This window comes from Pristis pectinata, chromosome 35 (assembly GCF_009764475.1).
Source record: "Pristis pectinata isolate sPriPec2 chromosome 35, sPriPec2.1.pri, whole genome shotgun sequence".
Classification (NCBI taxonomy): domain Eukaryota; kingdom Metazoa; phylum Chordata; class Chondrichthyes; order Rhinopristiformes; family Pristidae; genus Pristis; species Pristis pectinata.
Genome location: NC_067439.1, coordinates 12,060,029 through 12,078,699, shown reverse-complemented (window position 1 = coordinate 12,078,699; position 18,671 = coordinate 12,060,029). Strand labels below are relative to the sequence as shown.

Below are 18,671 nucleotides of genomic sequence, written 5' to 3'. Positions count from 1 at the left end.
ATGTAACCGCAGAATTAAAGCCAAACTATTCGGGCAAAGCTTTCATTGTACAAAGGGTGGTCGAACTCTGAATCTCTCTCTCTCTCTCCAGAAGTCTGCCAAGGATCACTTGCAGCTTTCAAGGTTGAGATGGATGGATTTTTGATGGGAAATGGGGTGGCACCAAAACTAAGATGAGATAATCTAGTAATACTGTGAACTGCAAAGAGGATAGTGATAAATTGCAGCAGGATGGAAGGATGGGCAGATGTGCGGCAGATGAGGTTTAATGGGGAGAAATACGAGGTTACACATCTTGGTGGGAGAGCTGATATGAAGTAAAGAAATCCTGTTCTAAGCAGGGTGTAGGAACCTAGGGCTATGGTTACAGAAGTCATTGAAAGTGGCAGAGCAGGTTCAGAATGTGGTTAATAATGCATTCACACTTCTGGGGTTTACTTTAGGCATAGAGTATAAAAGCAGGTAAGTCATGATGAACCCTTGTAAGACGTTGGCCCAGCCTCAAATGGAGTAATTGTGTTCGATTCTGCTCACCTCATTATAGGAGTCAGCAGCGAGTGTCCAGAAAGGCTTACAAGAATTGATTCCAGGATGAAGGACCACTGTTACAAGGATAGAGAGACTGTTTTCTTTGAAGAGAAAGCTGAGGGGAGATTTGATAAACTGACGAGGGGTCTGGACAGAGTGGATAGAAGGAGTCTGTTCCCATTGGCGGAGGGATCGAGGTTTAGAGGTCACAGGTATAAAATAGAGGAGAAGAGAATTAACAGTGACATGAGGAGAAACTTTTCTATGTCGAGTGTAGTTGGAATCTGGAACTCACTGTCTGCAGCTGTGGTGGAGGCAGGTATCAATGTGGTTTTCAAGTGGAAATTGGATAAATATACAGTGAGGAAAAATTTGCAAGGCGACGGAGAAAGGGTCCAGAGGTTGGAACTGGTGATTTGCTCTGGTCGGGAGCCAGGATAGGCCAAGTGGCCTCCTTCTGTACTGCAACCATTCTATGATTCAATGAGATGGAGATCAGCCAGGAGCTGATGGAGTGGAGAAGCAGGCTCCATCAGAGGGCTGCATCCCAGCAGAACAAAGCAGAGTGAGCAACTGAGGAACATATCAGATCAGAACAATGTTACTGCTTCAGGAAAAAGGAACGTTTTGCTCTTCCCTGCTAATTTCATTGGTGTTTATACAGCAGCCAGAATTATATGTGGAATCTTAGTGGCCATTCCTAATGAAAAATAGCACAATTGCTAAATAACTCATGTTAAAGATTCGTCATCTGTACAGACATCTCACTGGCCCTACTCTAACTGATGGCTGGTTACCAATATCAAAACCTTGAGAGTCAACAATGACAATTATAAACCAATCTTAATAAACATGTGCAAATATCTCATGGGCTTCACAGGAGAATAACTGGATATAAATTGGCACTGACTCAAACAAAGAGATATGAGGTCAAGGAAGTAGGTTTCAAGGAGGATCTTATTTTATCACAGTATATGGACATCACTGCCAATGCGATCACTTATAGTCCATCAGGAGGAAGGAGAACATTGCACCCCCAGCATGAACCACTTCTAAAGCACATGAGCTTGGTTGAACCTGCTCACCAACCTGGTGTTGCTGGTCCCTGCTAACAATACTAGACCATGGTCACATGTCAAAATTGTCACAAAGGTCACATGTCAAAATGAGCCATTTGGTTCAGTTTGATCATCTCCATGGGACCTGCAGCCCAGTGAGGAGCTGATGCTTTAGAGAGTGGTGAGGGACTTGCAGTTTCAGAGTGAACACTCAGATACAGACCAAAGATCAAACCTGGGACTGTGGCTAATCAGTACTGATGTCCGCTGGGGCTTGTGGCTACAATTTCCCTTCTGGTTTTGAGAAGACATTTCACTCACATTATTTTATCTAAGGACCCAGACAACGCGAAAAAGATAATTGCACCTTTTGTGCATCTCCCAAATAGGACTATAGCTTTCAATTACACCGACAGAACGAAACAAAAGTAGTGGAAGAAGAACTCCTGGATCTAAAATGCTGAGTGTTCCTTTACCTTGTTAACTTGGTGAAGTAACATTCCTTGTGTCCACATTCTCTGTTAGGAGTTTTCTCCATTAAGTATTGGAAGACCACAACCATTATCTCTGGCCCCTGTCCCAAGCTCTACTTCATCACCACCAGCCCAGTCAGTCCCAGCGTGAGGAACACTGCTCTGGAAGTATTGATCTTCTCCTGGTGTTTCATTTGAACCCTGACTGAGCTTCCACCACGTCCTCTCCACAGTTGGTGTTCAGCTGATGCTTGGCCATCCATCAGCTTCTGCTTATCCAATCCAATGCTGCCGTGTCCTAACTTAAACCAAGTCCAGTTTCTTGTCACACCTGTCCTCACCGCCCTACACTGATCCAACAATGCTTCCAATATTTAAAACCTTGCACGGCAACACCCCTCCTTATCTCTGTGACCTTCTCCAGCTCGGCATTATCCCAACACACCAGACAACAACTCAATCCAAATCAAGGGGCAAACCCAGCACTCCACTGATCATCAACTCCCTCAAAACTCAACAGGAGAACCTATACGGTGCACTACACTGATTGGAAATCCAGCTTTTACTCAGATCACTTACAAACCAGCATACGTGAAGTGCAGCCCAGAATCTGGGACAGGCAAGAAATGAATAAGAGCACAAGAAAATAGGAGCAGGAACAGGCCACCTCAAGCCTGCCCCGCCATTCATTGTGACCGTGGCTGATCTGCCCCAGGTCTCATCTCCTACTCTGTGTCAGGGTTAGAAGCATCAAGTAGTTGAGATGATTTTTGCAGAGGGAAAGAAAGCCTTGCCTTCCTAGGGCTCCTGTTCCCATCTGCACATCGGAGAACTTGAACTACTGCTGGCGTCACTGCTAGATAAGACCATAAGAAATAGGAGCAGAGTTAGCCCATTTGGCCCATCGAGTCTGCTCTGCCATTCAATCGTGGCTGATTTTTTTCTCTCTCAAACCCATTCTCCCACCTTATTGCTGCAAACAGGGTGGCTAATTTACACACAACAAAGTCCCGTTGAATATCGAAATGACAATGAGGAGTTAAGCTGCTAATTTTCAGACAAGGTATGTGGTGGACCTGGCAGTGGAGTGGGTGATGGTGGGATCAGCCCAGTGAGCGGCCTCGATTAACTGGACACTTACCGTGCAGCTCCCTCCATTTTTGCAAGGGTTGCTCTCGCACTCGTTGGTCTCAATCTCACAGTTGGTGCCGCTGAAGCCTGGTTTGCAGGTACAGGTATAGCTCCCTTGCCCAGTGTTGGTGCAGGTGGCTCCATGCTTGCACGGCTTGTGGTTGGTGCAGTAGTTGAGGTCCTGGTTGCAGAAGAGGCCGCCCCAACCCTCGTGACAATTGCACTGCCAAGGTTCCTGGCACATGCCATGGAGACAACCTGGGTAGCGGATACACTGGTCACAGAACCGTCCCTGCCAGCCAATGCGACATCTGGGAGGAAGGGAAGTAGGATAGAACATGACATTATCTCCGTCACAAGCATCCAATATAACTGCAGGTTCAAGAACAAACAAAAGCTGAATAAAATGTGAAAATATAAGGAATGTATAACAGGTCGGTCAGCATCTGAGCACAATGTGATGGGTACGTGGACAACCGGAAATGCTCACTGGGAGACAGTCCAAAGGGGATTCACCAGGCTAAGTCCTGGGGATGAGAGGGTTGCAGTTAGTGTAACGCTATTACAGCGCCAGCGACCCAGGTTCAATTCCCACCTCTGTCTGTAAGGAGTTTGTACGTTCTCCCGGTGTCTGCATGGGTTTCCTCCTGGTGTTCCGGTTTCCTCCCACATTCCAAAGACGTACGGGTTAGGAAGTTGTGGGCATGCTACATTGGCGCCAGAAGAGTGGTGCCAACACAGCATGCCCACATTTCCTAACCCGTAATGAACACTCTCAGTAATGCAAAAAGATGCATTTCACTGTGTGTTTCGATGTACATGTGACTAGTAAATAAATCTGTATCTAAGGAGGCTAGACAGTTTGGGTCTGTATGCCTTGGGAGTTTAGAACAATGAGGGGTGACCTTATTCAAATATATAAGATCCTAAAGTGACCTGACAGGGCAGATGTTGAGATGTTTTCACTAGTGGGAGAGCCATGAACAAAGGGACGTAGTTACACGATAAGGGGCTGGTCTCTTAAAACTGAGGTGTGTAGAAATTTCTTCTCTCAGAGAGTGGGGAGTGTCTGGAATTCTCTGCTCTGGGGGGTGTTGGAGGCCAGATCATTAGATAGATTTAATGTGGGGAGAAATATTTGAAAGATCAAGGAATTGGGAGTTATGGGGAATTGGCACAGAAGAGTTGAGGCCTGAGGCTCACATTATATGGCAGGGCAGCCTTGAAGAACTGAGTAACCTACTCCTGCTCCTATTTCCTTGAGTTCATTGCTTGGGTGATGACAGCAATAACTCTCACCGTCGACCTGGTGTTGGAAAGAGGTCTAATAATTTGATTTTGTTAAAAAAATTGGAAATCAGAATGCTGTCTGAGGCTAACAGAGTGTAGTCTCTTCACTGAGGTGTGAGTTCCAATCCCCTCAGAAGCAGGCCAGAGGTCCTCTCAGCTGTGACCAACTCCGGACAGCTGGGGTTTGGGAGTAGAATCCCTGTCAATCTTGCGCCTGACGTCCATATCCCAAGAATAAATTAATTTTTTTAATGCATATATAAAAAGAAAGTGGACAATTTAATCCAAACTCACATGCATTCTCCGGGTCTTTCGCAGTATCCGTATTTGTCGTTGCAACCCAGCAGGCAAATCGCTGTGAAACAAATATTTGGAGAGAAGGATAATGATTTAAGACACACACTCCACACAAACCCAGATTTCGGGATGTTCTAAGGCGCAGCTAACTCCGCTCAAGCAGGGCTCCTGAACAATAACACATGCTGGCTGCCTCGCTCCCTGTAGGTAAACGGCTTGGTTCGGGTGTCTCTATTAAACCACGCTCCATGAGGCACTCAAAGAATAAAGCCTTAAAGAGATGCAGCAAAGCAAACTGACCCAACTCAAAGGGGTCTTAACAACCGCGATTGAGGAGTTAAGTTTCCATGCCAACATTCGCGTGCACTGTGGCTCTTTGAAAATGTGTTGAAATTTATTCAAATATTATTCCTCAGCTGTGGCGTGTCAGATGTCTTTGTTACCACCACCAAGGGGAGGCGGCTTGTGTTAACACACTTGAATAAGTTAACCAGACAGAACATATGCTTTTATTCGGTCAGATTCATTCCCCTTTTAATGAAAGGTTCCAGCCTCCCTCTGGAAACAAACCCAACTCCAATCCGACGCTGAATCCCAGACCCAACGTGCGGGAAATGGGCAAAACATTTCGTTTTGCAGATTATCTTGAAATCCCAAAATTAGAATTTAGACAAACTCTTACCCTAAAACTGAACGTTTAATCCTGAAAGTTAGATTTTGAGGGTGGAGATATTACTATCAAAAACTATGCATGAATTGGTCCCAATTACCTTGAGGTATTAATATTTGGAAAAATCGCCCCGCAGAATTAGCTGCAAAATAGAGACACAAGAGACTGCAGATGCTGTAATCGGGGCAAGAAACAATCTGCTGGACCTGAAACTTTTGGCCATCCCTCTCCCTCCACAGATGCTGCTCGGCCCCCTGAGTTCCTCCAGCAGTTTGCTCTTAAGGGACAAAATAGGTCTCTGTTGGCAGACACACAAACGCAAACTGCTGGAGGAACTCAACAGGTCAGGCAGCGTCTATGGAGGGAAATAGACAGTGGATGTTTCGGGTCGAGACCCTTCATCAGGACTGGAAGGGTCTCGACCCGAAACGTCGACTTCTGACCTGCTGAGTTCCTCCAGCAGTTTGCGTGTGTTATTCAAGATTTCCAGCATCTGCAGAACCTTTTGCGTCTCTGTTGGCAGAGCGGGGCGGGAGGGGAGGGATCCTTACGTTCTGAGCAATAGTCGCCCTTCCAGCCGGCCAGGCAGACTCTCTGACCGGCCTCGTCGCAGGTGTAGTGGCCGAAGGTGTCGTCTCTGGGGCGGCAGTACGCGGAGCAGCCCTCGCCGTAGTAATGCTCGCCGCACACCACATGATAACTGTAGCGCAGTTCGCTCTGCTCCACTGTCTGCACGTCCTGGGACCAGTCCTCGCCGATGGCCAGGCGCCGGCCGGTGGCCAGGCGGCTGATCAGGTTCTGGGGGTCATCTGTCGGCACAAGAGGAGAAGGGGGGTGCAATGAAGGGCAAGTGCGGGGAACAATAAACATTGAGCAGAGTCGCCGCAGGACCCGACCCCACGGCGCCCTCTGCCAGAGAGATTCAGAACTGATTACCGGTGTTGGGCTCGTCCGTCTCCGCGTTCCAAGCCTCAATGATCAGAGAGAAAGTCCCCTGCAGAAAGAGAGGCGATTTGTCACTTTATCCTGCTCGGAGACCTCGGGCGCTACAACCTTCGCTCCCGAATCAAATCACCCGCGCGTCATTTTAATCTGTAAAACTCTCCAAATCTTTTACCATAAATTATCGGAAGTTTAAATTGAAGGTACCAATCTCAAACTCTCTCCACAATGTTAAGGAGTCTGCATTAAAACTATTTTCCCCACTCAGTGCGTTGTTTGCAAAGAGTCCTCTTGTCCGAAGCGGACCCTTCTGAACGCCTCTCGCCGTTTGCGCGGAGATACTTGCCGGCCACGTGAAGTGGAAGGGGATCCGAATGGGTTCGCTGTCCCGCACCAAGTCGCCTCCTGGCCCCAATACCGGGGTGTGCCCAGTCCCGTAGGTGCACGGCGGGTCGGGGGAAATGTTAACCTGGTAATGCTTCAGACAGACCCGGAAGAACCGACCGCACTGCTGTGCCCTCTGACAACTGCGAGGCAAGCCCGGCTGCCGGGTGGTGAACGAATCCACTTTGAGTTCGAAGACGCCGGTGGAAAAAGTCTGAGGGAAGGAAAAGAAAGTGCAGGAAGGGTTTTAAAAAGAGTGGACGAGAGGGGTGGGAGAGGAACGGGGGTTACTCTGGACTTAAATCTTACCTGGGCAACAGACATCAAGACTACGATGCAAGAAAAAACTGCAGCCATCCTGTACACAAGTTGCGTGTCCACAGATAAGATCCAAGCCGACTCAACGTTACCAGACAATAACACAGCAAATGTCTTTATTTAAGGAATTCTCCAAGCGTCTACTGAAGAGGAGAGAGTGGGGTTGTCTCTCCGTTTTATGATATCAATCTGGGATTATTTTGTCCTTTCTTAAAACTCCGGGAGCCGCCGGAGCTCCTCTTGCACGCTGCCTCTGTGCTGTGTTTGAATGAAGAACAACTCGGCTCCGTCCCTTTATATGGTTCCGTCGGGTGTGAGATTCCGTCAATCACACTGTCAGAAGCCTCTGTGATCACATACAAACAAAAGCCCTCAACACCTCCAGGACGGCCAAATGCATTCAAAGAGAGAGAGAGGGAGGGGGGGGGGGCGCAGAGTAGAAACAGTGGGAAAAACAAAAAAGTCTAACGCAACATCCAAAAACTATTTTAAAGCAATTGGCTGTAAACGTCCCCAGTTCAGTAACTCCCACGTGAGTTAATTTCATGCCATTAATTTTGGATTTTCTTTCACATTCAAACAAGTTTATAAAAAGTTCCGTGCATTCTACAATGTGTCTGTAATATCGAAACATGTTTCCCAAATTTCCACCTCGTGGTGACACTGATTTTGTAGGCGGTATAACATTAATAAATCGCCTACTATTTAAAAACAAATCTTTAGGTATGAATCCTTTGGACAGATCCGGACCGTTTGTTTTGGGAGAGGATGGGAGAGGGAGAGCTTTTTTAAAATAAAGATAATCATCTCCCACTACGGTGGATTTAATTATTCAATAAATCGGATGTGTTTCTCTTCCCATTTGGAAACGGCGAAATGATAAAATTGTGTTTTTCTGACGGGGTGGATTTTTCAAAAGTTAGAAGTTGGACGCGGTTCCCCGAAATTATAAATCACGCTTTTTTTAAAAAAAAACTTTCAGGTCATCTTTTGAATATGTCATTTTTGGCTCCGCTGCCTTTCTGAAGCCAGAGTTTTAATTTTTAAAAAAAAACACAACCCTAATTGTTCTGACGCGTGCGCTCCATTCTGCTCTTTTTTTTGGGGGGGGGGGGGGAACGGAGAGGGAAATTATTGTGAGACACTAGGGGTATTTTTCTCTCTCCAGAGAGAGGTGGGGGAGGAATTGTACTCCCGTTGTCTCTGCGCCTCTGTTCAGCTGTATGATAATATTCAAACACCTGCCCGGCTCCGAAGAAACCAGTTCTTTATCCACCAGCCCCTTGTGCTTCCCTGCACAATATCTCAGTTTACAAGAAACGCTCGCATCTACGCCGATTCAAAGGAAAATTGCAACGCAAAACCACCCCCCCCCCCCCCCCCACACACACACACACACAACATGAACACAGGGTCTCCCTTCTGGGTTGGGCGACCTCACCTGTCACCCGCTTTAAGAGTTGATTTGCTTTAAAGGGAGTTGGGCGATCTTAATCAATTGCCCCCTGTCCTCCCCCCCCCCTCCCCTCCCCTCTCTCCCCGCGTGCAGAGACAAGCTGCCGGTTCCTCCGCTCCCCGCCTCGTCCCAAACCTGCCCTGAAATTCGAATCAGGGTTTATTAGCCTTTCAGACATTGTGGCAACCATCTGCTCCCAGCGACCACCCCGTCCCGCCAGACCCTGCTCCCTTCGCACTGCATTTCCCTAATTGTTTTCAAAGCTTCCACCCATCAGACAGAACACAAGGGAATGTTGCCTTTTTTTCTCGCCCGCTCTCGTCAGCATCAGCATTTAATTCATCGGCGGACGGATGTACTAAACATCCCCGCCGTCAGAAAAAGCTAGGTATAATTCGCTTGTTTGCAGGTTTGCCGCGGTGAAACTGGTTGCGTTCGGCGATCTGGGCTTCCCGAATGAAACCCTGATATGATGTCAAATTTTGCGGAAAATTGGCATTTGCAGAACACGCCACCGCATCTATAAGGTTAGACAAGAAAGGGCTGAGGCGTTGCGTCAAGAGCTTTATTCCCCTAACAAATATGGGAACATGCCCTCGGTTTTGTTTAACTGGGAACTTTTCCCGTTAATAACGCACAAGATCTTGGAGAGATATTAATTAATTGATTCTGCCGCAATGTTTTATTGGCGAGGAGGGGTGCTGGATGTTTGCGGCGGTGGAGTTGGCCACATGTTCCTTCGGATAGAGGTCCGTGCACCGAGGCAGCAGATTTGCAAACTGTTGCTCTCTCGGCCCCAAGTATTGTCATTGTAATGAGAGAGACGCGTGTCTCATCTGCTGGAGCTCAGTGAACATTTCCATAGACGGAGCAGCCGGCCACGCTTCGGTACAGCCACAAGACAAAAGGGAGGAGGGGAGCAGTGGGGGGGGGGGGGGGGGGGGGGGGAGGTGGAGAGGCAGAAAGACGCAAAGCTTGTCATCTTATCTCGTATCTCAGCACACGAATCGGTCCCCACGTGTCGAACCAGAAGTCAGGCTGAGGGATAAGCGGCAAGCGACCTCCCGCTGTCCGGCCGGGGCCCCACCGCACAAAGCCTCGGGCGTGTTCTTCACCGCAATCCTTGCCCGCAAACATAACGCCACTGCTCAAGATTTCACGACCCGGCTTTTGAATATTTAATGATAAATGCTGGAATTCGATCAGCATATACAATATGGTTGTAAATCACAGCATATAATTAGTCAAAATGTATCGAGATGGATCAGACAGTGGGGGAGTTTTGTTATTATAGGTTTAACTGGGATGTAAATTATAAGTACACACTTATTCACACATACACACACACATGCTCACTCTCTCACACACCCACATACACACACTCACACTCACATGCACACTCAAACACATTCACACATACACTCAAATGCTCTCACACACAATTCACACAGACGCGCATAGTCTCTTTTTCTCTCCCCCGTACACGGTCATACCACACACACATACAACACACAGTCTCCCCCCCCCCCCCTCCACACACACGTTAAATGGGTGATCATTGTGGGGGCAGAGGTGTCTTTTTATGTCGCCTTGTCCCTTGAATGGAGATTTTCCCAAAGATTCCTTGTGAACGGCTATGAAAAATAGCCACTGTTTTTCTGGTCGACCGCTTTACAATTTTTGAGACCTATCCGAGCACATTTCAAGTTTTCTGTGTGTCCTTTGCTCCCATGCATAGATTATATATTTACTGAAGGGACGTTAACAATGGGAAAGTTTTGCTGTTTTTTCCCCGCTAATGCTCGTGATTTATTGTCATCGTGTCCCTGTAAATAAACCATTTGTGTCCCGGTAATGTAATCGAGACTCCTTTAATGTCAGGAGTTCCAGTATTATAACATCCTGAGAGCAAATGGTGCCTATGGCCCGTGCCCTGATGTGCTACACAAATGGAACGCGTTGACACACACATGTCAGTCAGCCGAGGGTCGATCGGAATGCACTGCGGAGAAGCAAATTAATGAGGTGCCCAAATCCATTTGCTTCTACTCGTGTATCGAGCGCCACTGATTTAATAGCCGTATATTAGCGTAGATAGATAGATAGATAGATAGATAGATAGATAGATAGATAGATAGATAGATAGATAGATAGATAGATAGATAGATAGATAGATAGATAGATAGATAGATAGATAGATGTTAGACAGGTAGATAGATTCATATATTTAGATAATAATATGTTAGATAGACAGACAAATAGATAACAGATAGATAGAGATAGATAGATATTAGAGATAGTCAGACAGACAAATAGATAGAAAGCTACAGAGATAGATAGATGTTAGTTAGATTGACAGATATTCTGACAGACAAGAACAGATAGGTCAATATGCAAACACAGTCAATGATATATCCATGAGGACTGGATTATACAAACACATCAATAGAGATATGGTAGATATGGCTGGTATAGGTATGTGAGTACAAAGGCGGATGATCTACTCACTCCTGAAGGATACAAATGTGTAGATATTAAACATATAAATATATGTGAAAGACAGAGAAGGAAATTGATGTGTGTAGTCATTCGGAGAGCCGGGGGTGATCCTGCCCTGTCCCACCACGGGGCGAGGGACTTCGGTCAGAGGGGCGAGGAGGGGGTGGATGGAGATGTGGGGCGGGAGGGGTGGCGGCGGGAGTCAGTGAAGCTGCTGTCTGTGACTCGTGCTGTAAATTCCTGGCGTTGGCACGAAGTGCGAAGAATCGCACCAGAGGCCGGCACCCGGACACCTGCGGCCGCTGACCTCGCCCTCAGATCCGGCAGCCACCTCCCCGCCGAGTCGCAGTGCCGGGAGCTGCCGCCAGGGTCTCTCTGCACTCCCCTTAACTCCACTTAAACAGCGGGGCAAGCTGTCCTCCTCAATAAATAGCCCTTTCACCGCAGATCCCTTCTGTGTTTGGCATCTTTTGTTTATGTCTCAGCTGCAGTCTTCCCTTAAATAATCACTCAATGCACTTGGGAGCAAATGGAGTGGAGATGCGTCAACACAAACATAGACAGAACACCGGCTTCGATCCTGAACTCTTGTCTGTGTGGAGTCTGCACGTCCTCCCGGGGTTTCCCCCGGGTGCTCTAGTTTCCTCCCACATCCCAAAGACATGCAGGTTGGGAGGTTAATTGGCCGCTGTAAGTTGCCGCTAGTGTGCGTGGTAGAATCCGGGGGTCGGTGATGGGAACGTGAGGAGAGTTAAAACCAATTGGTTTGATGTAGGTTTAGTGTAAATGGGTGGTTGGCACTGTTTTGATGGGCCGAAGGGCAGGTGCGGACTGACCTACTGAGTATTTCAAGCATTTTCTGTTTTGTTTTAGATTTCCACCATCTGAAGTCCTTTCGTTTGGATTTTGACATCTAGGAGATAGTTGGGTAGCTGGAGAGATGGAAAAAATGGGCAGAGAGAGAGAGAGAAAGAGAACAACGGAGAGGTAGAAAGAGATGCAGAAGGAGACAAAGATAATAGAAGAGATAGAAGAGAAGCTTTATGAAAAGATCGGTAAGCAAATAAATTAAGATAGACACCAGATTATGAATGGAGCCGTTTATAATTGAGAGGATGTCAGTTATCTGAAGAGAGTCCGGGTAAATCGAAACTAGGCAGCACTAAATGACAGTAGTAGATCTTATAAACACTATAAAGCCCATCGAGATATATTGGAATTGAATGTTTATATATCTGCTCATAATTTTCTCATCCAATAGATCAGAAGAGGTCATTAAGGTAGTAAATCATAAGTGTCAATGCTAAGTAGGTTCAGTTTGTAATGGCTTTTCCCCATCCTATTTACTGTTAATGTAAGCCTGTTTATGACCTACATATCTGAATCAGATTAGTTACCGTATAGCGTTGTTTTAAATGCGTACATATTGCATTAATCAAAGAACAAATCCAGAACTCAGGGAGACAGAGGAGACCCTGACCAGCCTCCTGCCCACAAAGACCATTGGGATCCCACACCAGACCCATCCTGTCCTGTCCCTCCGTCGTCATTTGGGGGTGAAAGGCTGGTGTGAGTGCACTTGCTGGCACTGGTGGGAGTGGAGTGAAACACAGCCAAGTATGAAAGAGAGGTGCCCTACACTGCCCAGAGGTTCCTGTGCCAGAGGTGCACTACTGCCCAGAGGTGCTCTATTCCCCAGAGGTGCCCAACACACTTCCCAGAGGTGCCCTACACACTGCCCAGTGCCCGACTGCCCAGAGGTTCCTGTGCCAGAGGTGCGCTACTGCCCAGAGGTGCTACTGCCCAGAGGTGCTCTGTTCCCCAGAGATGCCCTACCCAGTGCCTGACTGCCTAGATGTGCCCTACTGCCCAGTGCCCAATACACTGCCATGTGCCAGCCCCCAACTACCTGGAGCCCTACACACTGCCCAGAGGTGCCCTACACACTGCCCAGAGGTGCCAGACTGCCCAGAGGTGCCCTACACACTGCCCAGAGGTGCCTACACACTGCCCTGAGGTGATGGACTGACCAGATGGGCCAGACTGCCCAGAGGTGCCTTATCCACTGCCAATTCCTGTTTGTGAGGGAACAGATTGCAAGGAAAGTCATTTCAGTAATATCTCTGAAGTCCCTGATTATATCAGAGGGAGGGAGATACCCCCACCCAAAGTATAATCAGCACATCTGGAGAGTTGTCAGTATTTCTTTATTGTGCCTGTCACACCCATTGGTTACCATGCCCGCTATAAGCAACAGAACAATATTGACTGAGTTGCATTGTGTGTGAACATATAAACACATCAATGATAGGAACAGGAGTAGGCCCCTCGGCCCCTCAAACTTGCCCCACCATTTTATATGATCGTGGCTGATCTGCCCCAGGCCTCAACTGCTCTTCAGCATCACAATCCCATAGCCTTCAATTTCCTGATATTTCAAAAAATCATCTACTGCCTTTTTAAATATCCCCAATAATCCAGCCTCCATGACCCTCTGGGGTAGAATTCCAGAGATTCACCACCAGGAAATTCCTACATAGCTCAGTTGTAAATGACTGCCCACCCCTGCCTTACCTGTAACTATGTCCCATCATCTGAGCTTCTCCCACTGGTGGAAGCATCTCGACATCTGCCCATGGCTCCTCAGGATTTTATGTTTCATTGAGATCACCCTTCATTCTTCCAAACTCCAAAGAAAGGAGATTTAATTTCTTTAGCCGCTCATGATAGGACCACTCTGTCATTCCATAAATTAGCCGAGCGAATCTCTTTTGGACAGCCTCCTTTGCTGGTTTATCCTTTCTTAAATATGGGGACCAAAACTGTGCGTGGTACTTAAGGTGTGGTCTCATCAATCCCCTGTACAGCTGTAACAATACTTCCTTGTTTCCCAGCTCCAACCCTCCTGCAATAAAGACCAAGATGCAATTCCTTCCAGAACAGTTGCTGCACCTGTCTACTAACTTCTCGCCATTCATAAACACCTAAATCCCTCTGTACTTTGCTCATTTGCCACCTTTCTCCACTTAGATATGTGAGTAGCAAATCATTTGATGTCAGTCAATAGGAATGCCTGGGTAAAGTAAATTTATTATAATTGTATTTTATCTGAAAGTCCCCAAGATGGAATCTGCCTAGACTCCGGTCTGCAAACTATTGGCTGCTCCTTGCATTCTCTGCTGGATGTAGTTCTGAGATTGTCCATCTCCACGGCCAATTGCAGTCATAGAACATAGAATATTATAGCACAGTACAGGCCCTTTGGCCCACAATGTTGTGCCGACGTTTTATCCTGCTCTAAGATCTATCTAACTCTTCCCTCCCACATAGACCTCCATTTCTCTTATCATTCATGTGTATATCTAAGAGTCTCTTAGATGTCCCTAATGTATCTGCCCCCACAACCTCTGCCAGCAGTGCATTCCATGCACCCACCACTCTTACCCCTGACATCCCCCTTATATCTTCCTCCAATCACCTTAAAATTATGTCCCCTCACGTTAGCCATTGTCGCCCTGGGAAAAAGTCTCTGACTGTCCACTCGATCTATGCCTCTTATCATCTTGAACATCTCTATCAAGTCACCTCTCGTCCTCCTTCTCTCCAAAGAGAAAAGCCCTGGCTCACTCAACCTATCCTCATAAGACACGCTCTCCAATCCAGGCAACGTCCTGGTAAATCTCCTCTGCACCCTCGCTAAAGCTTCCACATCCTTCCTATAATGAAGTGACCAGAACTGAACACAGTAACTCAGAAATCAATGTCAGACTCAATAAGTCAGAAATCACCTCCCACATACCAGCTGTGATAAAATACTGCTCCTTCTCCAAGACTCTTGGTTTAAAAGACCCAACCATTTTAAAATGTTAAATACTAGACAAGCCCCATAAGAATTTTGCAAACTTCAATGAAATCATTCCTTATTCTTGTGAACTCCAAAGATGCAAAACTCACTCTGCTTAATGTTTGATACACATATGAAGGATAAAACTCTTATTGATTTTAGCATGAGATGACCCACTTAGAGTTTGAAGTCACTAACCATTTTTTAAAGACATTTATATAATACACTTACTGTGTCCCATCACAACTGAAGTAGTACAGGTCAAGACTTTACAGCAAGACTGTTCCGCGGTGACACTGCGAGGCATGTGGAAATCAAAAACCTGCAGATGCTGGAAATCTGAAATAAAAGCAGAACGTGCTGGAAACACTCAGCAGGTCCAGCAACATCTGTGGAGAGAGAAGCAGAGTTAATGTTTCAGGGATATTTTGGGGAGGCATTTCTTCATACTACAGCAATACACAAAAAGTGCTGGAGGAACTCACTTTTTGTGTATTGCTCCAGATTCCAGCGTCTGCAGAACTTGTGTGTCTTCATACAACAGAGTGGAATTAGCAGATTCTCCTCCCCAGATGCTGTTAAGGCAGGGCCTATTGAGGTCTATCAGTTTATTGTTCATTGGGGATACTGAGTTCAGAGCAGAGATTGACAGAAGGTGAGGCAAGGGATGAGTGACTTCCTGCTCTTCCTCTATGTTTTTGCCCATTCCTCATCACTACGTAAAAGGAATCTCTTCAGTTGCCCTCTGCCTCATATACAGTTATTCTGACCTCCAATTACTAATTCACCTGCCAGTGAACGATTGCTCCTGATTTTTCTAACCTGGTTTAATTTCTGGGCCAAATCCAGTAGAAAGCTACAGAATATTTTCACCATTTACATTGCAGCTGCAGGTCACAAGTTAAACCATGAGCATGCACATTGAAATTTCCAGTTCAAATGCACCTGTTGCGCACAGTTGGAACAACATTGGCATATTCACCCATTGCTGACCCACACTTGTTTCAGACTGATCCAGTGAATGCTGAATTCCTCAGCTGACCTGTGCTGAACAAGGATTTCATAGAACGTAGAACATTATAGCACAGGCCCTTCGGCCCACGATGTTGTGCCGACATTTTATCCTGCTCTAAGATATATCTAACCCTTCCCTCCCACATAGCCCTCCATTTCGCTATCATTCATGTGTCTATCTAAGAGTCTCTTAAATGTCCCTGATGTATCTGCCTCCACAACCTCTGCCGGCAGTGCGTTCCACGCACCCACCACTTTCTGTGCAAAAAACTTACCTCTGACATCCCCCTTATACCTTCCTCCAATCACCTTAAAATTATGCCCCAACCCACACTCTGAACTTCATTTTCAAATACTGGACAATTTTCTGTTGGTATTTTAAATAATATTCTTACATTTCCATAGCACCATTCACAAACTCAAGATCTCCAAAAGCACTTTACATCCAATGCATTTCTAACTGAGTGTTGTAACAGAAGAACTCCGGCAGCCATTTTGGCGCAGAAAGGTCCCACGTGATCAAAAATTAAAAACCCAGGGGAGGCCATTCAGCCCGTCATGCCTGACCAGACCTTCAATGTGATTATGACTGATCTGCAGCCCCAGTGCTACCTCCTGCCCTAACCCCATTTTGTTTGATTCCCTTAATATCTAAAGCATTTCCTTTTGATCTTTCTCTCTCTCGGATATACTCGGGGACTAAATATCTAAAATATCTCCCGTCGATCTCTCTCTGTCTTGGATGTACTCTGGGACTAAGTTTCCATAGTTCTCTTGGATAGATAATCCAAAGATTTACTACTCGCTGGGTGAAGTACTCTCTTCACATCTCCGAATGACCAACCTCTTATTTTGGGACCAGCCAGGGGAAACATCACCTCTGTATCTACTCTGTCAAGCCCCATAAATATGTTGTAAACTTCCATCACGCATTCTTCTGAAGTCCAGAGGTTACAGACCCCCACTTCTTAATTTCTGTTGCTAGTTCAATAATGAGTTAATTGCGTTAATTAGGGAATAAGCATTGGGCAAGGGGCTAACTCCTTGCTCTTCTTCAAAACAGAGGGATCTTTTGCCCCCATTTTAGCAAGAGCAGACCTCCAAATGGAGTCTCATCCAGAAGAAGCCAGCCCGACAGTGCAGCAGTCCCTCAGCGCCCGCAGTTCCTTCCATTTCCGTTGCACTCAGTGGGTGACGGAGGCCAGGTAGTCACAAACGCTTATGAATTATCTGGACCAGCACAAGACAGAGAAGGATACAGACCGAGTGCTGGTAAATGGGTTCGGAGTAGATGGGCACCTGATGGTTGGGTGTAGTGTTTCTGTGCTGTCTGGCGGTATGAACAGAAATAATGATCATCGAAATGAAATATGATTCAGTTCCCGAGCGGGACACAATCAAAGCAATGTCGTTTCGCGTTAGTTAAACAGTTACAAAACAGTTTGTATCTGGGTCTGGCTTTCTCAAGGGCAAGTGGACAATTGTAATAAATGCTGGACTTGCCAAGGACGCCAAGGTCCCGAAAATGAATAAAAAATATATTGCTAATTCCTGTTCTTTTTGTTCATATTTATGTTGCATTTTTGTGCCGGGGACTTAGCTATTAGCCCCAGTTTTTCAGGTAACTTCCCTGACGCTGCAACGCAAGAGGTTTGAATTCGAAGAACCCGCTGTCCTGTGTAACAGCAATGTAAAATATTTAGCCATTGCTACCTAACCTCCATTTTAGCTTCGTAATTTTAAATCTAACCTGCCGTTTTTCCCTCAAAATCTAACACAAAAAGCAAAATGGTGCGGTTCTGGGACTCCCATCCTGAGCATTTCCAACTATTTCTTTTTTGGATTTCTGCTCAAAACGGAACGTTTTATCCCTCAAATGAGCGTTTGGAGTCACGGTTGTTGTGTCCCGCTGTGAACAGATCAACATTCGCATCCAAGGGCCAGGAGATCGGAGTGTGGTGCATTGGAAAAGACATCCCGTCACTCAAGTCTACACCACTCCATTCACATATCTGTCATCTGGACACACAACACAATGTCACACGTCACACCCAATGAACAGCAAGCAACGGGGAAGGAAAATTAAGATCCCAAATAGGTCAGAAGAATCGTGTCAATAGTGAGGAGGCTATTGCTTTGTCTCTCAGACAACCTAGAAAAACACGTCCCTTCAAATAACGTCCAGTGGGCTTCAGTGAATGGGATAATTCATTATTATCGCCACATCCCCACCTCCTTGTTGATTATGGAAATTACCGGATCTTCCTTTTTACCTCAAAAGGGACTTTGGTTATCGGGGGTAAATTGTGCAAAATGCAATCCCTTGTAGGTTTGTTTCTGGAATGGATAATTGTGGAAATGGCGTGTGGTGGTGTACAGAGCAGTAGGGCAGCGTTCCCGGAGTCACAGCATCGCCCCCCTGTCGATCTTTAAGCAGTCCATTTGTCAGAATTTGAGATTGGCACGGGTCCCTGAACCACCCGTGCAGCGCCGCTGACTGCCGGCACTCCCCGGCACTATGGTTTGACCATAAAGAGCACAGAGAGGTGGACAATGTTCCGGCTGTGAGCTCTCATCCAAATACTGGACTTCATTTCCTCTTTGTCAAGTGAAAGCTCAGCAGGTCGTGAGTTGAGTTTAAAACTTGAAGAACAGTGATCCTGCGCCTCTGATTGAAATTGAGAGATTATGTACAACCATTATATAGGGAGCTGGGATACCATAAACTCTACACAGACAATACAGGAAGGTCCAAACACCTACACAC

General features: G+C 46.4%; 1 protein-coding gene across 1 annotated transcript in view; it reads right to left on the bottom strand.

Moving 5' to 3' along the window:
• The window catches only part of dlc (deltaC), a 33,921-nt gene extending 26,592 nt beyond the window's left edge, over window positions 1-7,329 (bottom strand). Inside the window, exons 1-6 of the mRNA XM_052044390.1 lie at window positions 7,083-7,329; window positions 6,736-6,987; window positions 6,384-6,441; window positions 5,999-6,256; window positions 4,775-4,835; window positions 3,201-3,501 (exon numbers count right to left, since the gene is read on the bottom strand). Of these exons, the coding sequence (XP_051900350.1) occupies window positions 3,201-3,501; window positions 4,775-4,835; window positions 5,999-6,256; window positions 6,384-6,441; window positions 6,736-6,987; window positions 7,083-7,130 (978 nt within the window). The 5' untranslated portion in view covers window positions 7,131-7,329. The remainder of the gene's footprint in view (window positions 1-3,200; window positions 3,502-4,774; window positions 4,836-5,998; window positions 6,257-6,383; window positions 6,442-6,735; window positions 6,988-7,082) is intronic.
• Between the last annotated feature and the right edge of the window lie 11,342 nt (window positions 7,330-18,671).